Raw genomic sequence first — 21,888 nt, 5'->3', positions numbered from 1 at the left:
TCTAGCCTATACTTCATTGTGAGATGAAGGGCAGGAAGCAGATTGTCATAAGCTGTATTAGCTAGAGGGTAAAGCTAAGGGGATGGCTGGAGGAATAGAAAGGAGACAATTCAGAAATTTAGAGGAATGATAGTGGGTGTGGTGAAATGTTCTCTTTGCACCCATTTTTTGTTTTTTTTTCTTTTTTGTAATGCTATCAAAGCAGATAATTTTAGCTAGAAGCAGCTCCTTGTTGCCAACTTTAAAAAGGAATAGGGGGCTCAAGTTGAAGGGATGATGAGTAGGTATCTCAACAATGTTCCATTCTTTTGCTTTCCAGTCTTGAAGGCTATTCTGAAAGACATTCCCTTGGCTAGTTAGTCTTGATATATTAGGGTAATGTGATCAGAGAAATAACAGCTTGAGTTAAACAGCACGTAATAGGTAATCCAGGATTCCCTCTTCAATAAACCTCGCTTATTTATTTTTTTCTGCTTTATGAGACACTTACGAGGTTACTGAGGATGAGACATACTGCCAAGCCAGAGCTCAGGCAGAAGGAACCCTTCATTGGTTTTCTTTTCTGACTCCAGTATGTTTAGGAATTTGAACTGAGTCCAGGAAGTGGGTGGTACTAACTCATTGGGCTGGGCAAGGAACTGAGTTTTAAAACACTCTTCCTGTGGAACATATGGGAGTTCGCTGATGGGAAAGGGAGGATATATATATATATAAAGTTATGTCTGCTAGATCTTTTAACAGCTGAGCTAAGACAAGTTCTACCCTGTGAGACTCTGGCATTTTTATGGTAGTCAATCCCAGTCTTACTGTTCTTCTTTTCACCATGCCTCTGCTTCTCTTTTCCATTCTTTCCTTCAAATGCAGGCTGAGGCTGAGGTGGCCTCCTTGAACCGTAGGATCCAGCTGGTTGAAGAGGAGCTGGACCGTGCTCAGGAGCGCCTGGCCACTGCCCTGCAAAAGCTGGAAGAAGCTGAAAAAGCTGCTGATGAGAGTGAGAGGTGTGTAGGGAAGCTTGATGGAGTGTGGATTTTTTTTTTTTTTTTTGAGATGATGGAGTTTTGCTCTGTTGCCAGGCTGGAGTCTTGCTCTGTTGCCAGGCTGAAGGATAGTGGCGCGATCTTGGCTCACTGCAACCTCCATCTCCCAGATTCACGCAATTCTGCATCAGCCTCCTGAGTAGCTGAGACCACAGGCACGTGTCACCACACCCAGATAATTTTTGTATTTTTAGTAGAGATGGGGTTTCAGCATGTTGGCCAGGATCTCTTGACCTGTGATCTTTCTGCCTTGGCCTCCCAAAGTGCTGGGATTACAGGCATGAGCCACTGCACCGAGCCGGAATGTGTATTTTAAAAAGAGGTTCATAATAGTTCTGATCAAGATTTCCTTATAAACCTGTTTTTTAAATAGTATTTCTGGCCGTGTATGGTGGCTCACACCTGTAATCCCAGCACCTTGGAAGGCTGAGGCAGGAGGATCACTCAAGCCCAGGAAGTTGGTGCTGTAGTAAGCTGTGATTGCGCTACTGCACTCCTGGGTGACAGAGCAAGACCCTGACTCAGTCAATAAATAAAAATAAAATACTAACTCCATCATACAGGATCTCCTTTCTGTTCTGCATAATCTCTCCCCTTGAAGACAGAGTAAGGGTAACCTAGATGCTGTGACCCTTTTGTAATTAGTATTTCCCTACAAATTGCCCTAATGATCCTTAAAATGGGATCACCAGTACTACTTCTACTTTCTGGATCAGAAACTTCTATTTGTGAGATTAATTCCTCTAAAACAGAGGTTCTCTAAATAAGGTCTCAGACCAGCAGCATCAGCAATACCTGGGAACTTGGTAGAAATTCACATTCTCAGCACCTACCCTGATCTACTGAATCAGAAACTCTGGATGTGAGGCCTGGCAGCCTGTTTTTAGTAAGCCTTCTCAACCCTGGTTGCATTATTAGAAACATAGGTTGGGGTAAAAAAAATTTTTTTTAATAAAAAAAAAGAATCGTAGGTGGGAGTGAGAGCGGAATCACTGCAGATGCTTAGATCTCATCCCAATTCCATTAGAATCAATTGCAAGAGGGGTCTGGGCATTGATGTTTTTGAAGTTTTAATGTGATCCTAGGGTTGAGAACCATGGACCTTGAACCAATTCACAACTCATCTTTTTGAAAATAGTCAGTTGTCGCCTTGCCACGTGTGAGTTAGATTAGAACAGAGGTGTTTGACAACTAAGGCTTTTTCAGAGTAAATAGTGCCCTGCTAAAGGTACATTACCATTGTGCAGCTGTAAAAATGAAAGAGGCACCTATGTGTAAACTATAACAGTAACGTCCAAATTATAGAAAGTGAGGACTGGGCATAGTGTGTCACATCTGTAATCCCAACACTTTGGGAGGCTGAGTTCGGTGATCACTTGAGGCCAGGAGTTCAAGACCAGCCCGACCAATACAGCAAAACCCCGTCTCTCCTAAAAGTACAAAAATTGGCCAGGCATGGTGGCGCACACATGTAATCCCAGCTACTTAGGAGGCTGAGGCACAAGAATCACTTGAACCCAAGAGGCGGAGATTGCAATGAGCCTTCCTCAAGAAAAAAAAAAAAAATGGATAGCTGCATGCTAAATGGTGGGGGGAGGAGGGGGGAAGAGTGTGAGGAGAACAAGTTGCAGCACTGTGTAGTTTATGATTACTTGGGGAAGCTGGGGTGAGATTTTTTTGTGTATATCTATTTAGTTTTAAGAATATCTATTTTATTTATTTATTTTTTTTGAGATGGAGTTTCGCTCCTGTTACCCAGGCTGGAGTGCAATGGTGCGATCTCGGCTCACTGCAACCTCCGCCTCCTGGGTTTAGGCAATTCTCCTGCCTCAGCCTCCCGAGTAGCTGGGATTATAGGCACGCACCACCATGCCCAGCTAATTTTTTGTATTTTTAGTAGAGACGGGGTTTCACCATATTGACCAGGATGGTCTCAATCTCTTGACCTTGTGATCCACCTGCCTTGGCCTCCCAAAGTGCTAGGATTACAGGCATGAGCCACTACGCCCAGCTTATTTTATTTTTATTTTTTGAGACAGAGTCTCGCTCTGTCCCCCAGGCTGGAGTGCAGTGGCAGAATCTCAGTTCACTGCAACCTCTGCCTCCTGGGTTCAAGCAAGTCTCATGCCTCAGCCTCCTCTGAGTAGCTGGGATTACAGGTGGCTGCCACTACGCCCGTTTTTTTTGAGACGGAGTTTCACTCTTGTTAACCAGGCTGGAGTGCAATGGTGCGATCTCGGCTCACGGCAACCTCCGCCTCCTGGGTTCAGGCAATTCTGCTGCAGCCTCCTGAGTAGCTGGGATTACAGGCACGCGCCACCATGCCCAGCTAATTTTTTGTATTTTTAATAGAGACAGGGTTTCACCTTATTGAAAAGGATGGTCTCTATTTCTTGACCTCATGATCCACTCGCCTCGGCCTCCCAAAGTGCTGGGATTACAGGCTTGAGCCACCGTGCCTGGCTTAATTTTTGTATTTTTTAGTAGAGACAGGTTTTCACCATGTTGACCAGTCGGGTCTCGAACTCCTGACCTCAAGTGATCCACTTGCCTCAACCTCTCAAACTACTGGGATTACAGGCATGAGCCACTGCGCCTGGCTGGGATGTATTATCTTTATAACAAAAAGTTTTAAGTGAAGTAAACTAAGGTGTGGGAGTAGTAATATGGAATTTCCATTTGAGGGGCAGACAGAGGAATGGGCTTTTTTGTTTTTTTGTTTTGTTTTTTGAGTTGGAGTCTTGTTCTTATCTTGCTGGAGTGCAATGGTGTGATCTTGGCTCACTGCAACCTCTACCTCCCAGGTTCAAGTAATTCTTCTGCCTTAGCCTCCCGAGTAGCTGGGATTACAGATGCAAGCCACCACATTGGGCTAATTTTTGTATTTTTAGTAGAGATGGGGTTTTACCATGTTGGCCAGGCTGGTCTCGAACTTCTGACCTTGTGATCTGCCCACCTTGGCCTCCCAAAGTGCTGGGATTATAGGCGTGAGCCACCTCAAGGAATGGGCTTTTAAAAGTACAATTCTGAGACCCTTGGAGTGGAACTGATGCCATACTCCTGAGGGTGTCAGTATTGTATTTGTCCTGTTTCTGGCAGAGGTATGAAGGTTATTGAAAACCGGGCCTTAAAAGATGAAGAGAAGATGGAACTCCAGGAAATCCAACTCAAAGAAGCTAAGCACATTGCAGAAGAGGCAGATAGGAAGTATGAAGAGGTAGGTGACCTTCCGTTTATCCCTCTCTTCAGCGATATCAGGCTTTTGCAAAGAATAATGCAGTAAATGATTCCTTCTTTGCTTCACTAAGCTATACTGGAATATTTTCCTGTAGGTGGCTCGTAAGTTGGTGATCATTGAAGGAGACTTGGAACGCACAGAGGAACGAGCTGAGCTGGCAGAGTCGTGAGTATCTAGCTCTTCAAATCTTGTCACACCATTTTGTCTCTTTCCCCTTTGGCTTGGGCACTAATAAGAATAAATTAGCATTCTTTCAACCTTGTTAAACAGGGCCTAGGGAGTGGGAGTCATCTATAGTCCTTTTTTAGACCCAAGAATGGCTTTAGGCTTCCTGACTAGTGACAGGTGACAAAAGAGGCTTTCTTATTTTTTGTTGGTAGGGTTTACAAATTGAGAGCAAATCAGGACTAATACATGGTGAACAGTTAACTGGAAGATCCTACCAGGTCCTTCCACCTGGGGTGGAAAGCATCAAAGTGGCTGTCCTGATTGAAGATCTGGTGTCCGGCTGGGTGTGGTGGCTCATACCTATGGCCCCAGCTACTTAGGATGCCAAGGCAGGAGGATGGCTTGAACCCAGGAGTTGGAGGCCAGCCTGGGCAACATAGGGAGACCCTGTCCCTAAAATAAATTTAAAAATCTGGTGTCTGTTTTTGCCACTTTGTCAAAATCTGCTGGGGATCCTCAGGGTAAGGATAGATATTAACTGCTCCCTGTTGGTACCTTCTGGGCCTTGTATAACAAAGTCAGTGCTGATGCTTATATATTTGTGCTTCCCTTACATTCCCTTCTGCCAGACATAACATATCATGACCATGGTGGTGTTCTCTTCCCATTTTTTGAAATTTTTTTTTTCGTTTTGCTGCTTGTTTTCTTGCTGTGTTCCTTTTTGACCTTTCTCCCTCCCCACAACCTGGCTTGTGCCATCCCCGTGACTATCACTAACAGCCGTTGCCGAGAGATGGATGAGCAGATCAGACTGATGGACCAGAACCTGAAGTGTCTGAGTGCTGCTGAAGAAAAGGTACTAACCATTAAACCCACAGCAAGATTATATATATATATGGTGTGGTTTTGTTTTGTTTGTTTCATTTTTGTTTTGCAGCTGCCTCCCCTCCACTGGTTGATTTTGTTGAGTGCTGTCTCATCTCTTCATGGAATGCTTCATTCTTTTCCACTTACTTGGCATCTTTCATCTCTTCTTTCCTAGTTGCTTCACTGCCTCTCCACAGGGTCTCCTTCCTCTGGGTGATTTGGGGGACTGGGTTGGGCATTTGTTCCCACCTCCACCCCAGGTGACAATTATGACTTGTTCCTGGTAGTGGAGTGCTCTCAAGTATTCTTTCTTTATTAGTATTCAAACATTGTGAGCCCAGGAAGGTCCAGCTCCTGACATGTTCTATGGTAGAGGGAGGAGGGTTGATGCTTGCTCAGGTTACTTGGGAACATCTTTTCCCCAGTATGCCTTCCAACTCTCTCTACATATAGGTTCAATTCACATCTATGTGTCTCTCTCCCTTTTTTTATTCTCTTCCTCTTCCCCTTTCCTCTCCTGCGGTATTTAAAATATTCACAGTAAGTGTTCTGAGCTGGAGGAGGAGCTGAAGAATGTCACCAACAACCTCAAGTCTCTTGAGGCTCAGGCGGAGAAGGTAGGGGCTGGTTTGTGAAAGTGACAGGCTTTGGGGCCTGGGCCCAGCCCTGCCCTTGATGAAAGACTGGAGACACCCATTCCATATATAATCCAGTGAGGAGTGTCCTCTTCCTACCTACTTGCCGTGTATTCACATTCTGGGTTGAATGCTACTTTTTGGGCACTTTGATTGCTTTAATGAAAATAACTTCATGGTCTCAGGTTCCTGGAGTCATGTGCTCCTCAGGCTGATAACTGCTGTGCTGAAAGGCAATAATCAGGGGCCCTGACAGACATTCCAGCAGACAGATGGGGGCAACAGACAGAATCAGCTCTGAGACCTAATGAGCAATCAAGACAGATGACTTCACTTTACCATCATGTGGGAGTGTTTTAGTCATGTGACCTTGGGGTGCCACTACTCCTGCTCATTACGCAGGGGAAAGGAAAAACACTTCCTTGGGTTGATCTGAATAATATCAAAGCTTAGATCCATCTTAAAAAGTCATGGAGAATTTTTATCCGGGATATCATGACTCTAAAGGAATAGATTTCTGGATTTCAAGGACCTGTTGTCCAGAGCCAGGCCTTGCTCTTACTCTTGGACCATTCAGCACGTTAAGTCCAGGAGGATAGTAATGTAAGAGTAAGTGTAGGGACAGGGGTATTGTCTGTGTGACTGATTTCTACTCTGAAATTTTAATCTACTTCTCTTAACAGTACTCTCAAAAAGAAGACAAATATGAGGAAGAGATCAAGATTCTTACTGACAAACTCAAGGAGGTGAGCTGAGGGGATTATAGGGCAGGACCCAAAACATTTAGAGGTCTATAAGGCATTAATGTGGACTTAGACTGGCTAGTTTGGGTTCTGAAAGGTCCAGAAGTAGAAGGTGGAAGAAATAGAGATTGTTCTTCTTTGTCTACATCTCTGATTCTGACTGATTTCATATTTCCCCCAGGCAGAGACCCGTGCTGAGTTTGCTGAGAGATCGGTAGCCAAGCTGGAAAAGACAATTGATGACTTGGAAGGTATGGAACCTGGAAGAGGGATTGAAATCGAAAAATATAGAGGAAGACTTTACCTGTTAACCATTCATCTCTTTTTCCTGTACACCAAAGGAAGTTGCTAGTGACTTGGCATATATTAATATCATGTTCACTGTCCTATGCCACAGCTAGGCAAAGTGGGTGAAACCCTAGAATTGGATTTTTAAAATTAATCTTTTCCTTTCAGAAGACTTCGCCTAATATTCTGCAATTTGTATTCTTCCCTTTGAGGAAAATGATAATGGCTGCATTTACCTCCAATTTAGTAGTTTTAAACCTTTGGTCTGTAGGTTTAAATGGAAGCCATGATTTCAGAAGGGCAAGACGTATGTCAGTTCATGGCTACTTTCCACAATTCTTTTCACCACTCAAGTTGTGGGGTATTTATCAAAGAAATGAAGTTGTGGAATAACCAGATCTGAGCACTGACAACGAATGTCAGGAGCTTTCTAAATACTTTCTGTCCCTGCAAGTTGGTAACTGCCATCCACCCTGACAAGGGCACATGCTCTTTGCTTCGAGAGCTCTGATGTATGCTCCTTTGGTATGCTCTTGGAAGAGTTGCAGGGGCAACCTGTGGAGCAAAGGGGCCACTAATAAATAGGGTTCACACTTCGTAGGCAGAGAAGTGTCTGATTATGGATGTCTACTCTCTCCCTTTGCTGTTTTTGTTCCTGGAATTGGGTACCTGGATGGGAGTGATATCCTCTTGAGTGCCTTTGGTAATAGGAATTTCTAGTTATGATTGTGCCCAGGTTCTCAGCCCTTGATGCAGTGGATAAGGGGTATCAAAAAAGGGAGTTGGTCATAGGAGAGAGTAGATCTGAACATGCCCAGTCATGGTTGCCAGAATAGATGTGTTCCTAACTGTGGTATTAGACCCACAGTCACACTTTTCCTAATTTCTAATGATTCCCTCTCTTCATCTGCTCCTGAAACCTTTCACTCTGTCCCCTCATTCCTCCCTGTGGTTCCTGTGCCCGTCCAGATGAGCTCTATGCCCAGAAACTGAAGTACAAGGCCATTAGCGAGGAGCTGGACCACGCCCTCAATGACATGACCTCTATGTAACTATCTGACAGCAGAGTGGGGCTGGGATCTTGGCTTGTGGGTGGATGGGGGTACAAGCTATGCATAGTGGTGTGCTTTGGTTTTATCCTCTGGAAACTATAGAATCTCCACCCTTATCTTTGAAACATTGGTGCTGGTTATTTGTTTGGCAAAAGCTCTGGAGGCGTGGCTGGGTGTTGTGGCTCACACCTGTAATCCCAGCATTTTGGGAGGCCGAGGCTGGTGGATCACCTGAGGTGAGGGGTTTGAGACCAGCCTGGCCAACATGGTGAAACACCGTCTCTACTAAAAATACAAAAATTAGCCAGGCATGCTGGCAGTGTGCCAGTAATCCCAGCTGCTCAGGAGGCTGAGGCAGGAGAATCGCTTGAACCTGGGAGGCAGAGGTTGCAGTGAGCCAAGATTATACCACTGCACTCCAGCCTGGGCAATAGAGAGCAAGACTGCGTCTCAAAAAAAAATTAAAGGCCGGACCCAGTGGCTCACACCTGTAATCCCAGCCCTTTGGGAGGCCAAGTGGGGCAGATGACTGGAGGCCAAGAGTTCAAGACCAGCTTGGCCAACATGGCGAAACCTCGTGTCTACTAAAAAATATTGAGAAAATTAGCTGGGCGTGGTGGTGCACGTCTGTAATCCCAGCTACTCGGGAGGCTGAGGCAGGGGAATTGCTTGAAACTGGGAGGTGGAGGTTACGATCAGCCAAGATTATGCGGTCTGGGTGAAAGAATGAGACTCTGTCTCGGAAAAAAAAAAAATGCCCTGGAGGCAGTTAATTTTGGATCAGAGGGAGAACCCTGATTGACCTGTAACTTTCATACTTTGTATTTATAGTTGTTTCATTACACTGATTTTTCTATTTGCTTCTCAAATTTAGTCTTCTCAGAAGGGATACTACTAGAGGTAGAATCCATGCAACTAAGGAAATCGGGCCCAGAGAGCCAGTGACTTGGGCCCTGACACATTAAAACAAAATTCAGGCCTCCTGGGTGTGTTTGATTTGTTCCCTGATACTAAGGTTTAGGGAACTATTTAAGATGAGAAATACCAAATTCACTTAAGAATTGAGCTGAGTCCCAGAAGCAAGCCAAGTGGTAAACAGCACCAAAGAGAGCTGGGAGTTCATCTGTTTGCTGTGGATCCCTGATCCTTGATGCTAATCGGCTTCTTTGTATCTTTCCCACTAACCCTGAAAAGAAGCCAAATTTCTCAGGCTAAAGTGTCTGGCTCTCTTTTATTATTCCTGCTGCCACCTCTTCCTTTTTTTCCTCCCTTTCTCCTAATTTGCTATCTAGATTGATGCCAGTCCTTCTCACCTAGAGTATCCTTACTTTTTCATACAGATAATTATCACCGTTTCTGCTCTGTTCTGGATCTGCCCCCTTTCCTCCTCGGGGAACCCAACGCCCCACTCGCTCTGGATTCCATTTGGGTCAGCCTGGCTGGTCCCCAAGGCATTAGGATGGGGGGGGCACAAAAGCAACTTATGTATTTTCTTCCACCCCCACCCCAAATTAAAATGTTAAGCTGCTGGAAACCTCATGCCACCCTGCATTTGTGTCATTGACAAAGCTGCTGCTGTCCCTAAGAAGGAGCCTTGGGGTTGTGATGTGGGGAAGAGCTATCGTAGGCTCCCCTACCTCTGACTTACATAATCAAAGCCACTTTTGTGTGTGTCTATTTTTTCTTGACATTTAAACTCAGTTGATCTGATTCTACCAGAGTGATGGATTTAGTACAGGTTCTTCAGAATGGTAATTTTAGTTACACTCCTCAGGGTGAACAAGATTAAATTCCTTATTTCCAGGTTCTTAAATCATCTGCCTGCAGTGTTTCCATTCTCTCTTCAGGTCCTCCTCCTTTGCTGTAGTGTCATTGAGAAGCCATTGAAGTGACTCTCAGTATACATTCTGTACCCTTTTACTCGTGGTTCAAATGGTGCAGCCTCAGAACACTCAGAACTCAATATATTATTGCTAAGATTGATGAGTTACATCATCCCAAGTCACAGAAAAATATACAATGGATAGAATTCTCAACAGTTTTACTTTTTCTTCTTTAAATCTTTCTTACATATTTGAGACTTGCTACCGTTTGCCTACTAGTGTGTGCTAGTGGGATATAAGACAAGTGATAAATTATTATTGGGAAAACTAAAATAGCCAATCATGAATATTTCAAATAATGTGCATATGGGGCTGATGATTTATTACATACATAAATTTCTGCTAGTCACATTTCCCCTGGTTCATAACATGGAATTAAATATCAACATTTTAGAAATTTCCCATTCCAATTTACGCAGCAGAGATTTCTGAATAGTATAGCTGTGAATTATACTAATCCAAGCACAAGTGTAGTTCACTTAGTACTTTAGTTTCTCAGAAGGGTTTGTATTTAAAATTTTCTTTTCTTTTTTTTTGAGACGGAGTTTCGCTCTTGTTACCCAGGCTAGAGTGCAATGGCGTGATCTCGGCTCACCTCAACCTCCGCCTCCTGGGTTCAGGCGATTCTCCTGCGTCAGCCTCCCTAGTAGCTGGGATTACAGGCACGCGCCACCATGCCCAGCTAATTTTTTGTATTTTTAGTAGAGACGGGGTTTCACCATGTTGACCAGGATGGTCTCGATCTCTTGACCTCGTGTTCCACCCACCTTGGCCTCCCAAAGTCCTGGGATTACAGGCGTGAGCCACCGCCTAAAATTTTCTTCTCTTTCAGCTGGGCGTAATGGCACGTGCCTGTAGTGCCTGTAGCTACTTGGGAGACTGAGGCAGGAGGAAGGCTTAAGTCCAGGAGTTCTGCACTGTGTGTTATGCCAGGCAGGTGTCCTCACTAAATTTGGCATCAGTATGGTGATCTCCTGGGAGTGGAGAACAACGAGATTGCCTAAGGAGAGGTGAACTGGCCCAGGTCAGAAATGGAGCAGGTCAAAATTCCTGTGCTGTTCAGTAGTAGGATTGCACCTGTGAATAGCCACTGTAGTGCACCAGCCTGGGCAGCACAGCAAGATTCCATCTCTTAGAAAAAAACTTTTGCTCTTCTTTAAACGGATATAATCAGGTAGGGAAGTTTTCCTTAATCTAAAACTTTTAAGTCTCATATCATTTTCAGGTTGCTTATTGTCCATTCCAGTTCTTACTGCTGTATAGCCTTTGAGATTAAGGTTCAGATTCATTTATTCATCTGACACATTTTTTTTTTTTGAGACTAGTCTCGCTCTGTCACCCAGGCTAGAGTGCAGTGGTGCGATCTCAGTTCACTGCAACCTCTGCCTCCTGGGTTCAAGCAGTTCTCTGCCTCAGCCTTCCTAATAGCTGGGATTACAGGCGCCCGGTATCACGCCCAGGTAATTTTTTTTGTGTGTGTGTATTTTTAGTAGAGACGGGGTTTCATCATGTTGGCTAGGCTGGTCTTGAACTCCTGACCTCGTGATCCACCCCACCTCAGTCTCCCAAAGTGCTGGGATTACAGGTGTGAGCCACCGCGCCTGGCCCAGCTGACACTTCCTGGTATCTTCTAGGTATAGGATATTAAGATGGGGACAGAAATAAAGATGGAGGTACCATTCCTACTCTCAAGTTGCTTAGATTCTACTAGGAGAGAGAACAGATACATAAAGCTATAGATACTGTGTGATGAGTGCCACAAATAATAGGTTATGGGAGTTGAATGGAGGGGAAGAGATTGATGCCAGTGGAGATGATTTGGAAAAACTCATGGAAAAAGGCATGTAATAGGTACTTCATAAACATGTTAAAACTTTTTTTTTCTTTTTTTTGTGAGATGGAGTTTCACTCTTGTTGTCTAGGCTGGAGTGCAGCGGCATGATCTTGGCTCACTGCAACCTCTGCCTTCTGGGTTGAAGCAGTTCTCCCACCTCAGCCTCCTGAGTAGCTGGGATTATAGATGCCTGTCACCACATGTGGCTAATTTTTGTATTGTTTAGTAGCGGTGAGGTTTCACCATGTTGGCCAGGCTAGTATCAAACTCCTGACCTCAGGTGAGCCTCGGTCTTCCAGTGATGAGATGACAGCCGTGAGCCACCACACCCAGCCAACATGTTAAACTTGCATATTCATTTTTATTGGGTTCCAGAACTGGATTTTTTTTTTTTTAAAGACAAGGTTTCACCATGTTGGTCAGGCTGGTCTTGAACTCCCGACCTCAGGTGATCCACCCGCCTTGGCCTCCAAAGTGCTTGGATTACAGGCGTGAGCCACCGCGCCCAGCCCAGAACTGGATTTTTGACAAGCAGAGTTGGGTTGTGGGATAGTGAATATTGAGCATTCCATTTATTTGTTTATTTTTTTGAGATGGAGTCTCGCTCTGTCACCCAGGCTGGAGTGTAATGGCGAGATTGTGACCCACTGCAACCTCCGCCTTAGGGGTTCAAGCAATTCTCTTGCCTCAGCTTCCCAAGAAGCTGGAATTACAGGTACCCGCCACCACCCTTAGCTGATTTTTGTATTTTTAGTACAGACAGGGTTTCAGCATGTTGGCCAGGCTGGTCGCGAACTCCTGACCTCAAGTGATCCACCCACCTCGGCTTCCCAAAGTGTTGGGATTACAGGTTTGAGCCACCTGGCCTGAGCATTCCATTTAAAGAGAAACAGAATAATAAAGGTATAGCCAGAGATGAGAAGGTCACAGTAGCTGCAAAGGTAGATTTAGACAGAGTAGGGGACAGGGTTGTGTGTTAAAATCAGGCTGGGGAGTTAATATTTTACATAAGAGTTAATGGTGGGGATGCCACTGGAGATTTTGAACAGGATATGTTGTGATCTGAACAGCATATAAGAAGAGTTAATTTGGTAACTAATTTGCAGATTAGCAAAGTGATTTACTAACGTGATGATTCCCACATTTCAGCCATTTACATTACCGTTTTTGATGGCTTTTTCTATATTCACTGCTGCCTACATTGTTTTCTTCAAATCTACTCATTTCCTAATTTATTTGATTCTTACTTGACACAATTCTATTTAGAAATCAAAGGTTTGATGGGTTAGTGTTTTTTCCTAATCACATTAAAGTAACTATAGCAGTGAATATACCACACTTTGGGAAAAATTGGGTTAGGTTAATTGAGTTTTCTAGGAGAGAATAATCAGGGTCTGAGCTAGAGTAGTGGCAGGAGAGATGGCGCTAAATAAAGATAGGCATTGTGAAAGGCCTGGCCACTTGATATGAGGAGGAAAAGATAAGGATGACTGGTTTTTAGAGTAAGAGAATGAGCCAGGTTCGTTGGCTCATGCCTGTAATCCCAGCACTTTGGGAGGCTGAGGTGTGAAGATTTCTTGCCTAGGAGTACAAGACCAGCCTGGCAACAAAGTGAGACCCTGTCTCTACAAAATATTGTAAAAAATGAGCTAGACATGGTGGTGTACGCCTATAGTCCTATCTACTTGGAAGGCCGAAGCCAGAGGATCCTTTGTGCCCTGTAGTTTGAGGCTGCAGCTAGCTGTGATCGCACTGCTGCTCTCCAGCGTGGGCGACAGAATGAGACCCTCAAAAGAAAGAATAGGAAAATGATGGGTTAAAGATGTAGGGAGGTCACATCGTCCTGTTGTGGGGAGTTGAGGGAAAGGAAAGACGATGTGGCTGACAGTCTGGCAGGTATCTGGGTGAAAACAAAATTCTAGGGTTTGAGGCAGAGAGGTTGACATAGAGAGTTGGGAATCCATAAGGGGTACAGGTAGTTTACACCATGGAGGTAAACTAGAACCATAAATGACAATTGCAAACATATATATAAAATTGAACAGTGAGGAAAACGTTATATAGGAGGAGGAGCCAAATGGAACTGATTGGAGGGGAAGAAGACAGATGAGTAGTTAAAGAAGTTCAGGGTTGGCCGGGCGCAGTGGCTCACACCTCTAATCTCAGCACTTTGGGAGGGCAAGGCGGATGGATGAAGAACCATCCTGGCTAACACGGTGAAACCCCATGTCTACTAAAAATACAAAAAATTAGCCGGGCATGGTGGCAGGCACCTGTAATCCCAGCTACTTGGGAAACTGAGGCAGGAGAATTGCTTGAACCCAGGAGGTGGAGGTTGCAGTGAGCCAAGATCGAGCACTGCACTCCAGAGTGAGACTTCCTCTCATTAAAAAAAAAAAAAAAAAAAAGGATTGGATGGTTTTCAGTGGTTCTTAACTTCAACAGAGAGATTGAGAAAGAAGATAACAGAAAATGGGACATTCATTGATACTTTAGTAATTGGAGGGTACATTTTGAGTGTTAATAAGTCAAGAGGGGGAGTCATATTTTCAGGGGCAAAAGAATGTATTGGTAGGAAGAAGATATAGGCAATATAGTTTACTAGAGCAGTGCTTTATCTAGCAGAACTTTTGGTAATGATGTCCAGTACATTAGCCACATGCGGCACTCAAAAACGTGGCTAGTGTGGTTGAAGAGGCTAAAGTTTAATTAGTTTCATTGTAGTTCATTTAGATTTAATTAACTGCCTGTGGCTAGTGGCTATTATATTGGACAACACATTTCTTTTTTTTTGGATGGAGTTTCGCTGTTGTTACCCAGACTGGAGTGCAATGGCGTGATCTCGGCTCACTGCAACCTCTGCCTCCTGCGTTAAAGCAATTCTCCTGCCTCAGCCTCCCGAGTAGCTGGGACTACAGGTGTGCGCCACCATGCCCAGCTAATTTTTGTATTTTTAGTAAAGACGGGGTTGCACCTTGTTGACCAGGATGGTCTCGATCTCTTGACCTCGTGATCCACCCACCTCGACCTCCCAAAGTGCTGGGATTATAGGTGTGAGCCACCGTGCCTGGCTGACAACACATTTCTAAATATTTATATTCTGGACAGAAGAAGTTGGCTTTGACATGAAGAAAGGCTTCTTAGAAAGGAATTAAGAGAGAGAGATTAGGAGAAAAGTAAGGTGTTATATCTCTGATTTCTGGTATCTCCTGTTTTCCCTGTGGTATGACTAGTGTGAGCAAGGAGAGAGACCAACAAGCTGGGGTAGCAAAGTGAACGATGAAGCACTATGTAGTGCTAACTTCATTCCTTTGTTTAAGGCTCAATATCTGCAGAAGTCATCCTGTGTTACTTGAGCCTGCACTAGTATGGGGGTGAAGCCAAGCTTCAGAGCAAAACCCTTGGCCCCTTAATGATTCCCCCTCCTCTTAATTTCTAAGATCCACAGGCCCATTTTGCTCCTCCTTGTTTTTTTTTTTTTTTTTAATTTTTCTTTTACTCTCCCTGAATGCTCGGGGAGACCAATTTGAGTAATAAAATATTCCTTGTTACCATCATTGAGATAAGGAATAAAATGTGGTAACTCCATGTTATCTGATGGATGCAACTGACCTATTCTGTTTGGCAGCTTTATCTTAGCCCTACCCAGTCTCTTCCTTTCACATGGTATTAGTTGAATACTATCCAGCTCCATGGAGTTGTTCCTCCCCCTCCCCCCCTTTTTTTTAAGATGGAGTTTTGTTCTGTCACCCAGGTTGGAGTGCAGTGGTGCAATCTCGGCTCACTGCAACCTCCAACGCCCAGATTCAAGCAATTCTGCTTCATCCTCCTGAGTAGCTGGGATTAAAGGCATGTGCCACCACGCCCAGCTAATGTTTGTATTTTTAGTAGGGACAAGGTTTCACCTTGTTGTTCAGGCTGGTCTCGAACTCCTGACCTCATGATCCACCTGCCTTGGCCTCTCAAAGTACTGGTATTACAAGCATGAACCACTGTGCCCGGCCATGGGGTTCTTAATCAGGTATAGCTGAAAAGAATATTGGACCAAATGGATTCTCTGCCTTGCCTTTTTGTTTGTTTTGTTTTATTTTAGCTATTATCAGGGAACTAAGAGCTTTAACTAAGGAGCTAGTACTGATCCTTAATTTTTAATTATTAGAGATAGTAGAGTTAGAAGCTAAGTTCAAAGTTAGAGAACAGCTACATTTGTCTTCCTGACCTCATGCAATCCCTAGGGAACTCTGTTTTCTGAAATTTAGTCAGGCAATAATAAAATGCTTTCACTCCTTCTCTGTCTCTTTATTTCTTCCCTAAATGGAACAGAACTCTCATTGACCAGGCTATTTTGAGAGATAAAGATCTTTATAACATCCTTCTTTCCCAAGTGAGAATCATGCAAAACAACTTAGATACAGATCTTCTCTAAGTTCAGTCTGTTCATGAGATTTGTATGAAATGTAACATCACAGGAACTTTGAGAGATTAGTTCACAAATTTCAATACCTGTTATTTTGACAAGGATGCCTCAGTGTATAAGACTGGTTCAATCCGAGACCTCATGAAGCTTATACACTATTAGTACAGTTTTGAGTATACCTTATTCAAAATACTTGTGACCAGAAGTGTTTCAGATTTTCACTTTTTTTTTTAACATTTGCATTATACTTACCAGTTGAGCACCCCAAATTTGAAAATCAGAAATTCATACCAGGCATAGTGATACAAACCTATAGTCCCTACTCAGGAGACTGAAGCGGGAGGGTTGCTTGAGCCCTAGGAGTTTGTGCACTATGATTAGGCCTATTAATACTCACCACACTCTAGCCTGGACAACATAATAAGACCTTGTCTCTAAAATACACACACACACACACACACACACACACACACGTGTATCTAAAATCCAAAATCCTCCAATGAGCATTTCCACTGAGCATCATGTTAGCAATCAAAAAGTTTCAGATTTTGGAGCATTTTGGATTTGGGATTTTGGATTTTCAGATTTGGTTGCTCAGCCTGTATAGTCTTTCTCAATGGCGAATGTAACAGATACCTATATGGGCCTTCTAATCATTGTGATATCAAAACCTCCCACACATAATTAAAATCTCTCCTGAAAGAGAGGAGTGCTCAATATCACCCCTATTGAGAACCACTTGTTTAAAGGGAAATGCAAGTTAAATGTTCACCCTGATTCTGCTCTTTAATACAGCTATTATTTTTGGGCATTCCCTCCCAGGTTTTTTATACATATATGCTTTCTGTTTTGATAGTGTACATAAAGTGGCAATTATTACTGGGATCATACTGGCCTCTAGCTTCCTGGTCAGTCTTGGGAAAGCCTCAGCCCAGAAGGCAGGGTGCCTGAGCAATGCCCACATATGCAGATGATTTTAGGACAGAAAAGTCTCTTTTTCATATTTGAGGTCATGAGACCATTTTGAAAGGGGCTGTAAAATATAGGGAGAAACTTATTTGTGAATTTCAGAGGTTGATACTAGGAATATACCAGGAGTTTGATTTTCCTGTCTCCAAACTTATGTTATCTCTGTGCTAGTCAGATGGATTTGAATCTCTCATATCCCATTATCTCTTTAAAGTGTGCTTCAAATAGAAAATCCAGATAAACCCATTAGATTTGAGCACTTAGCTGCTTGTATCAGGAATACTTGCTAACTTGTCCCTTAGCCTGATTTTGTTTTTAAAAAATAAAATAAAATAAAAGAAATAAACAAACAGCTAAAAATAAAATAATAATAAACAGCTTACTAGTAACTTAAACAAACATGGGATTTTTTTCTTTTTTTTTTTTAATCACATATATCTAGCCATGAGCAACTGTGGCCAGCTAAAGTCTTCCCAGAAGCCCCCGGCAGACTATCTTTCTACATCTCATTGGTTAAAACTGGATCACATGATCACCCCTAGCTGCAAGGGAGGCTGAAAAACAACAGGGTAGTCTTGATTAGCTTATACCAGTAATTTGCTTTCCCTGGGACTAGGCACACTATTGACTCTAACAGGTTTGAGGTTCTTTTAAAGAAGAAGAAATTGAATTTTTATTGGCGAGGCCACTAAAATCGGTCTATCACACAATAACTGTAACAAGAAGCATTAGAAAGTACAGGAGTGAATGGGTGTGGGGATATTTATTCCAGTCTACCGTTTATAATGCCGTGTTGAAATGCCTTCACAGAAAAAATGTTCAGCTATTCACTTCCGTTGCTTTCAAACCCTGATTGTGAACACATTTCTCCGAAGCCGGCTATATTACTTCCTTGGCCATTTCCCTTGTTTCAGTTTCTCAACCCAGGGAATAAATACTGTGAAGAGGGTATTTTTTCTCCCTCAAGATGTTGTCCTACCAACTCGTCAGTCCAACTTTCCTCTGTTGGTCTTTCCACCAACTGACTGACTCTCTATCTGAATCCTCCTTGCATCCACCCTGCCTTACAGATGCATGTTATATATGCCAGCTAGTTGAAAGACTCATAATTTACTTCTGGTATTCTACTAACTTTCCCTTTTTCTCTTTCTCCTCCTCTTTTTCCTCTCCTTCTCTTGTGTTCCCTCCTCTCCGTTGCTGCTGCAGAGCGTCTCTACAGCCAACTTGAGCGAAACCGCCTGCTTTCTAATGAGCTGAAGCTAACGCTGCATGATCTGTGTGACTGATGGGCAGGGCTCACTGATGCCCATTAAACTGAGCTTACTGCTCACACCACTGACCTGGACCCCAACAAAAAGCTGATTGTCTTTTTAAAAGTTATTATTTTCCCTGAGCACATTGCTTTTTAATTGGGGCAGTTAGAATGTTCATTTCCTAACAGTATTGTGAAATTGACCATTGTGAAGTTTCTGACCCTTTAGAAGAGATTATGGGTGAAGAAGGGAGGGGCCTGAGAGATTATAGTGAGAAAATTTGGGAGAATATTGTTTTCCACCCTTACTTGCTACTCTTTCATTTGTGCACTCAGTGTAGGATATGTTCCTTTTCATGGATATTTCTAACAATAAAAGGACTGACTTGACAAGTTGTTGTAACTGCTTCATCTGCAGGCCCAGAGATGGGTCCTTCTGACTGGGTGGAAAAAAAGGGAAAGGGAAGAGAAGTTGTGGGATATGAATATGGTTCTGTGTTGCCATCACCTCTGAGTTGAAGATTTTACTATTTTCCTCACCTCATTAGAGCAGTCAGAGTGGTTTGCTTGCTAGACAAATTAGATTCTCCTTAGTGTTCAGCTGCTGATTTTCTTCCTGACATTTTCCCTTTTGCTTCCTTTTCCTGGTTTTATGTTTAATTTCAAGTAACTGTCACAAGCTAGTTCTGGACAGTAGCTCTATAGCAATCTCAAAGTTTTGCTTACAACTACTTGTTTCAGTAGTATTGTTGGCTTTGTTTTCTTTAGAGATTATTTAACTTAACTGTGAGGGCCCTTTTATTTATCCCACCAGTTGTTATTTTCTCCTCTACTTTTTGGAAAAAAACGTGTAGTGCATGAGGATCTTCCTGTGCTCTTTATAATTTGAGATTCTGATGTTTCTATTGTTTGCAATGTTCAAACTCCAGTGAGCCATTTCAAGAAGGTATTGTCATGTGGGCAAAACCTAGAAAAGTGGATAGCTGATGCTTAAGGCTTGCTCTTTCATTGACTGAAAGCTGAAAGTGTTGGTTAGGTGTGGGTGGGAGAGGAAATGGCTGATAAGGGACCTAACTCTCTCACCCAGGAAGTGCAGGAACACCTACAACCTCAGTAGGCAAGCCAAAGGCCCTACAAAACCAGGTGATAAAATAGCTCACTTCTGTGGCTGAGAAAGCAGCTGCTTTGTTAGTCCGCAGCTTTTCTGCAATAGGAGCAGGTCTCAAAAGAGTGGGCAGACCTTGAAATTTACTTCTCGTTTTCTGTAACTTCTCTCCTTTACCCCCATTAGATAAACTGAAATGCACCAAAGAGGAGCACCTCTGTACACAAAGGATGCTGGACCAGACTCTGCTTGACCTGAATGAGATGTAGAACGCCCCAGTCCCACCCTGCTGCTGCTTCTCCCTCTGACCCTGACTCCGCCTGAGGCCAGCCTGCCCGAAGCTGACCTTAACTGAGGGCTGATCTTTAACTGGAAGGCTGCTTTCTCCTTTCGCTGCCCCCTCCTCCCCTGTGTCTTATTCGCCAAACTGTCTCTGCCTCTTCCCTGGAGATTCCAGCTGGGCTAGAGGCTGAGCACCTTTGGAAACAACATTTAAGGGAATGTGAGCACAATGCATAATGTCTTTAAAAGCATGTCGTGATATACACATTTTGTAATTACCTTTTTTGTTGTTTTGTAGCAACCATTTGTAAAACATTCCAAATAATTCCACAGCCCTGAAGCAGCAAGCTAATCCCTTTCTCACTTTTGGAAGGTGACTTTTCAGCTTGATGCATATTGCCCTCTCCATAGAGGAGAGGAAAAGGCCCTGCCTTATTGAGAGCCAAACAGAGCCCAGGGAAGGACTCCACTATGGGAAACCTCATTGCTCTGTACAAAGTACCAGCTAAACCAGAAAAGTGATTCCAGGAGGAGTTAGCCAAACAACAACGACAAAAATGTGCTGTTCAAGTTTTCAGCTATAAGATCTCTTTGGACAACATTATTTCTATTTTTTATTTTTTCATTACAAGTGACCAAATTAAGATGGTAAGATCTCTGAGACCAAATTTTTGTCCCATCTCTACTCCCTCCCAACTGCTTACAGAATGAATCATGTGCCCCTTATGTTGAGATGACCACTTAATTGCTTTCCTGCCTCCTTGAGAGAAAGAAGATTGTTTTTGCCACTGATTTAGCCAGATGAAACTCATCTCATTACCCTTCTCTGGGTTTGAAGCTGCTGTCTCTAAAAAGTGCCATCTCATTGTGCTTTGTATCAGTCAGTGCTGGAGAAATCTTGAATAGCTTATGTACAAAACTTTTACAATTTTATATTATTTTGAAACTTTGCTTCTTTGGATTTGCGGCACCCTGGCCACCCCATCTGGCTGTGACAGCCTCTGCAGTCCGTGGGCTGGCAGTTTGCTGATCTTTTAAAGTTTCCCTACCCGGTCCCCATTTTCTGGTAAGGTTTCTAGGAGGTCTGTTAGGTGTACATCCTGGAGCTTATTGGCTTAAAATGTACTCTCCTTTTATGTGGTCTCTTTGGGCCGATTGGGAGAAAGAGAAATCAATAGTGTAACTGTTTTGATACTGAATATTGACAAGTGTCTTTTTGAAATAAAGAACCAGTCCCTCCAACTCTCAGACCTATTTGACTTTTATTTATTAAAACCAAATGTGTTTTCTTCATAGAAGCTATGTTTGGGTTAAAAATTGCATCTTTGCCTGGACGTGGTGGCTCACGCCTGTAATCCAAGCACTTTGGAGGCCAAGGGAGGGTGGATCACCTGAGGTCGGGAGTTCAAGACCAGCCTGACCAACATGATGAAATCTCGTTTTTAAAAAAAAAAAATCCGCATTTTTGTGGGTGGTAGCAACAAGATTTAATGTAGAGCAAATGTTTAGTTTCATCATCTGTAAAATGAAGGTAAATATTGTCAGAGTAAACGAAGATTAGAATACTTAATGTATCGGATCTTTTATAGGTTAACACTGGCATCTACGGTTGAACTATATGTTTTGCTTCACAACCATATTAAATCTTTTTTTTTTTTTTTTTTTTGAGACGGAGTTTTGCTCTGGTGACCCAGGCTGGAGTGCAATGGCGCGATCTCGGCTCACCGCAACCTCCGCCTCCTGGGTTCAGGCAATTCTCCTGCCTCAGCCTCCTGAGTAGCTGGGACTACAGGCGCGCGCCACCATGCCCAGCTAATTTTTGTATTTTTAGTAAAGACGGGGTTTCACCATGTTGACCAGGATGGTCTCGATCTCTTGACCTCATGATCCACCCATATTAATTCTTATAAGCTATGGATTTATTATGGTCTTTAAAACAATATATGATGCTGGTCACTACTATAAATGTATGGTTTTAACCAACTGTACTGTGAAACAGCCTTTGAGTTATAATATTCTGTTTGGATATTTGGAGAAAAGTTAACAAGAAGTGCTCTCAGAGTATCTGCTTAGAGGCGGGCTGTATGAGTGGACAACTTTCAAAGCTGCCTTTGAGAG

The 21,888-nt window shown here is 43.2% G+C and overlaps 1 protein-coding gene across 23 annotated transcripts in view; it reads left to right on the top strand.

Annotated features, from left to right (window-relative positions):
• The window catches only part of TPM3 (tropomyosin 3), a 35,159-nt gene extending 14,147 nt beyond the window's left edge, over window positions 1-21,012 (top strand). For 3 of the 23 annotated variants that reach the window (XM_008984459.5, XM_008984468.5, XM_078355791.1), the window contains 7 exons: window positions 865-998; window positions 4,137-4,254; window positions 4,370-4,440; window positions 5,852-5,927; window positions 6,629-6,691; window positions 6,870-6,939; window positions 19,675-21,012. In XM_008984459.5, coding sequence (XP_008982707.1) covers window positions 865-998; window positions 4,137-4,254; window positions 4,370-4,440; window positions 5,852-5,927; window positions 6,629-6,691; window positions 6,870-6,939; window positions 19,675-19,757 — 615 coding nt within the window. In that variant the 3' untranslated portion in view covers window positions 19,758-21,012. Of the gene's footprint in view, window positions 1-864; window positions 999-4,136; window positions 4,255-4,369; window positions 4,441-5,223; window positions 5,300-5,851; window positions 5,928-6,628; window positions 6,692-6,869; window positions 6,940-7,945; window positions 8,025-9,368; window positions 9,568-18,337 lie in introns of those variants that run through there. The other 20 variants (XM_035280160.3, XM_017966304.4, XM_008984457.4 and 17 more) reach the window with 11 other exon arrangements.
• Window positions 21,013-21,888: the final 876 nt, after the last annotated feature.

The sequence above is a fragment of the Callithrix jacchus genome, chromosome 18 (assembly GCF_049354715.1).
Source record: "Callithrix jacchus isolate 240 chromosome 18, calJac240_pri, whole genome shotgun sequence".
Lineage (NCBI taxonomy): Eukaryota > Metazoa > Chordata > Mammalia > Primates > Cebidae > Callithrix > Callithrix jacchus.
The sequence above is the reverse complement of the archived record's forward strand: the minus strand, read 5'-3'. Positions and strand labels throughout refer to the sequence as shown.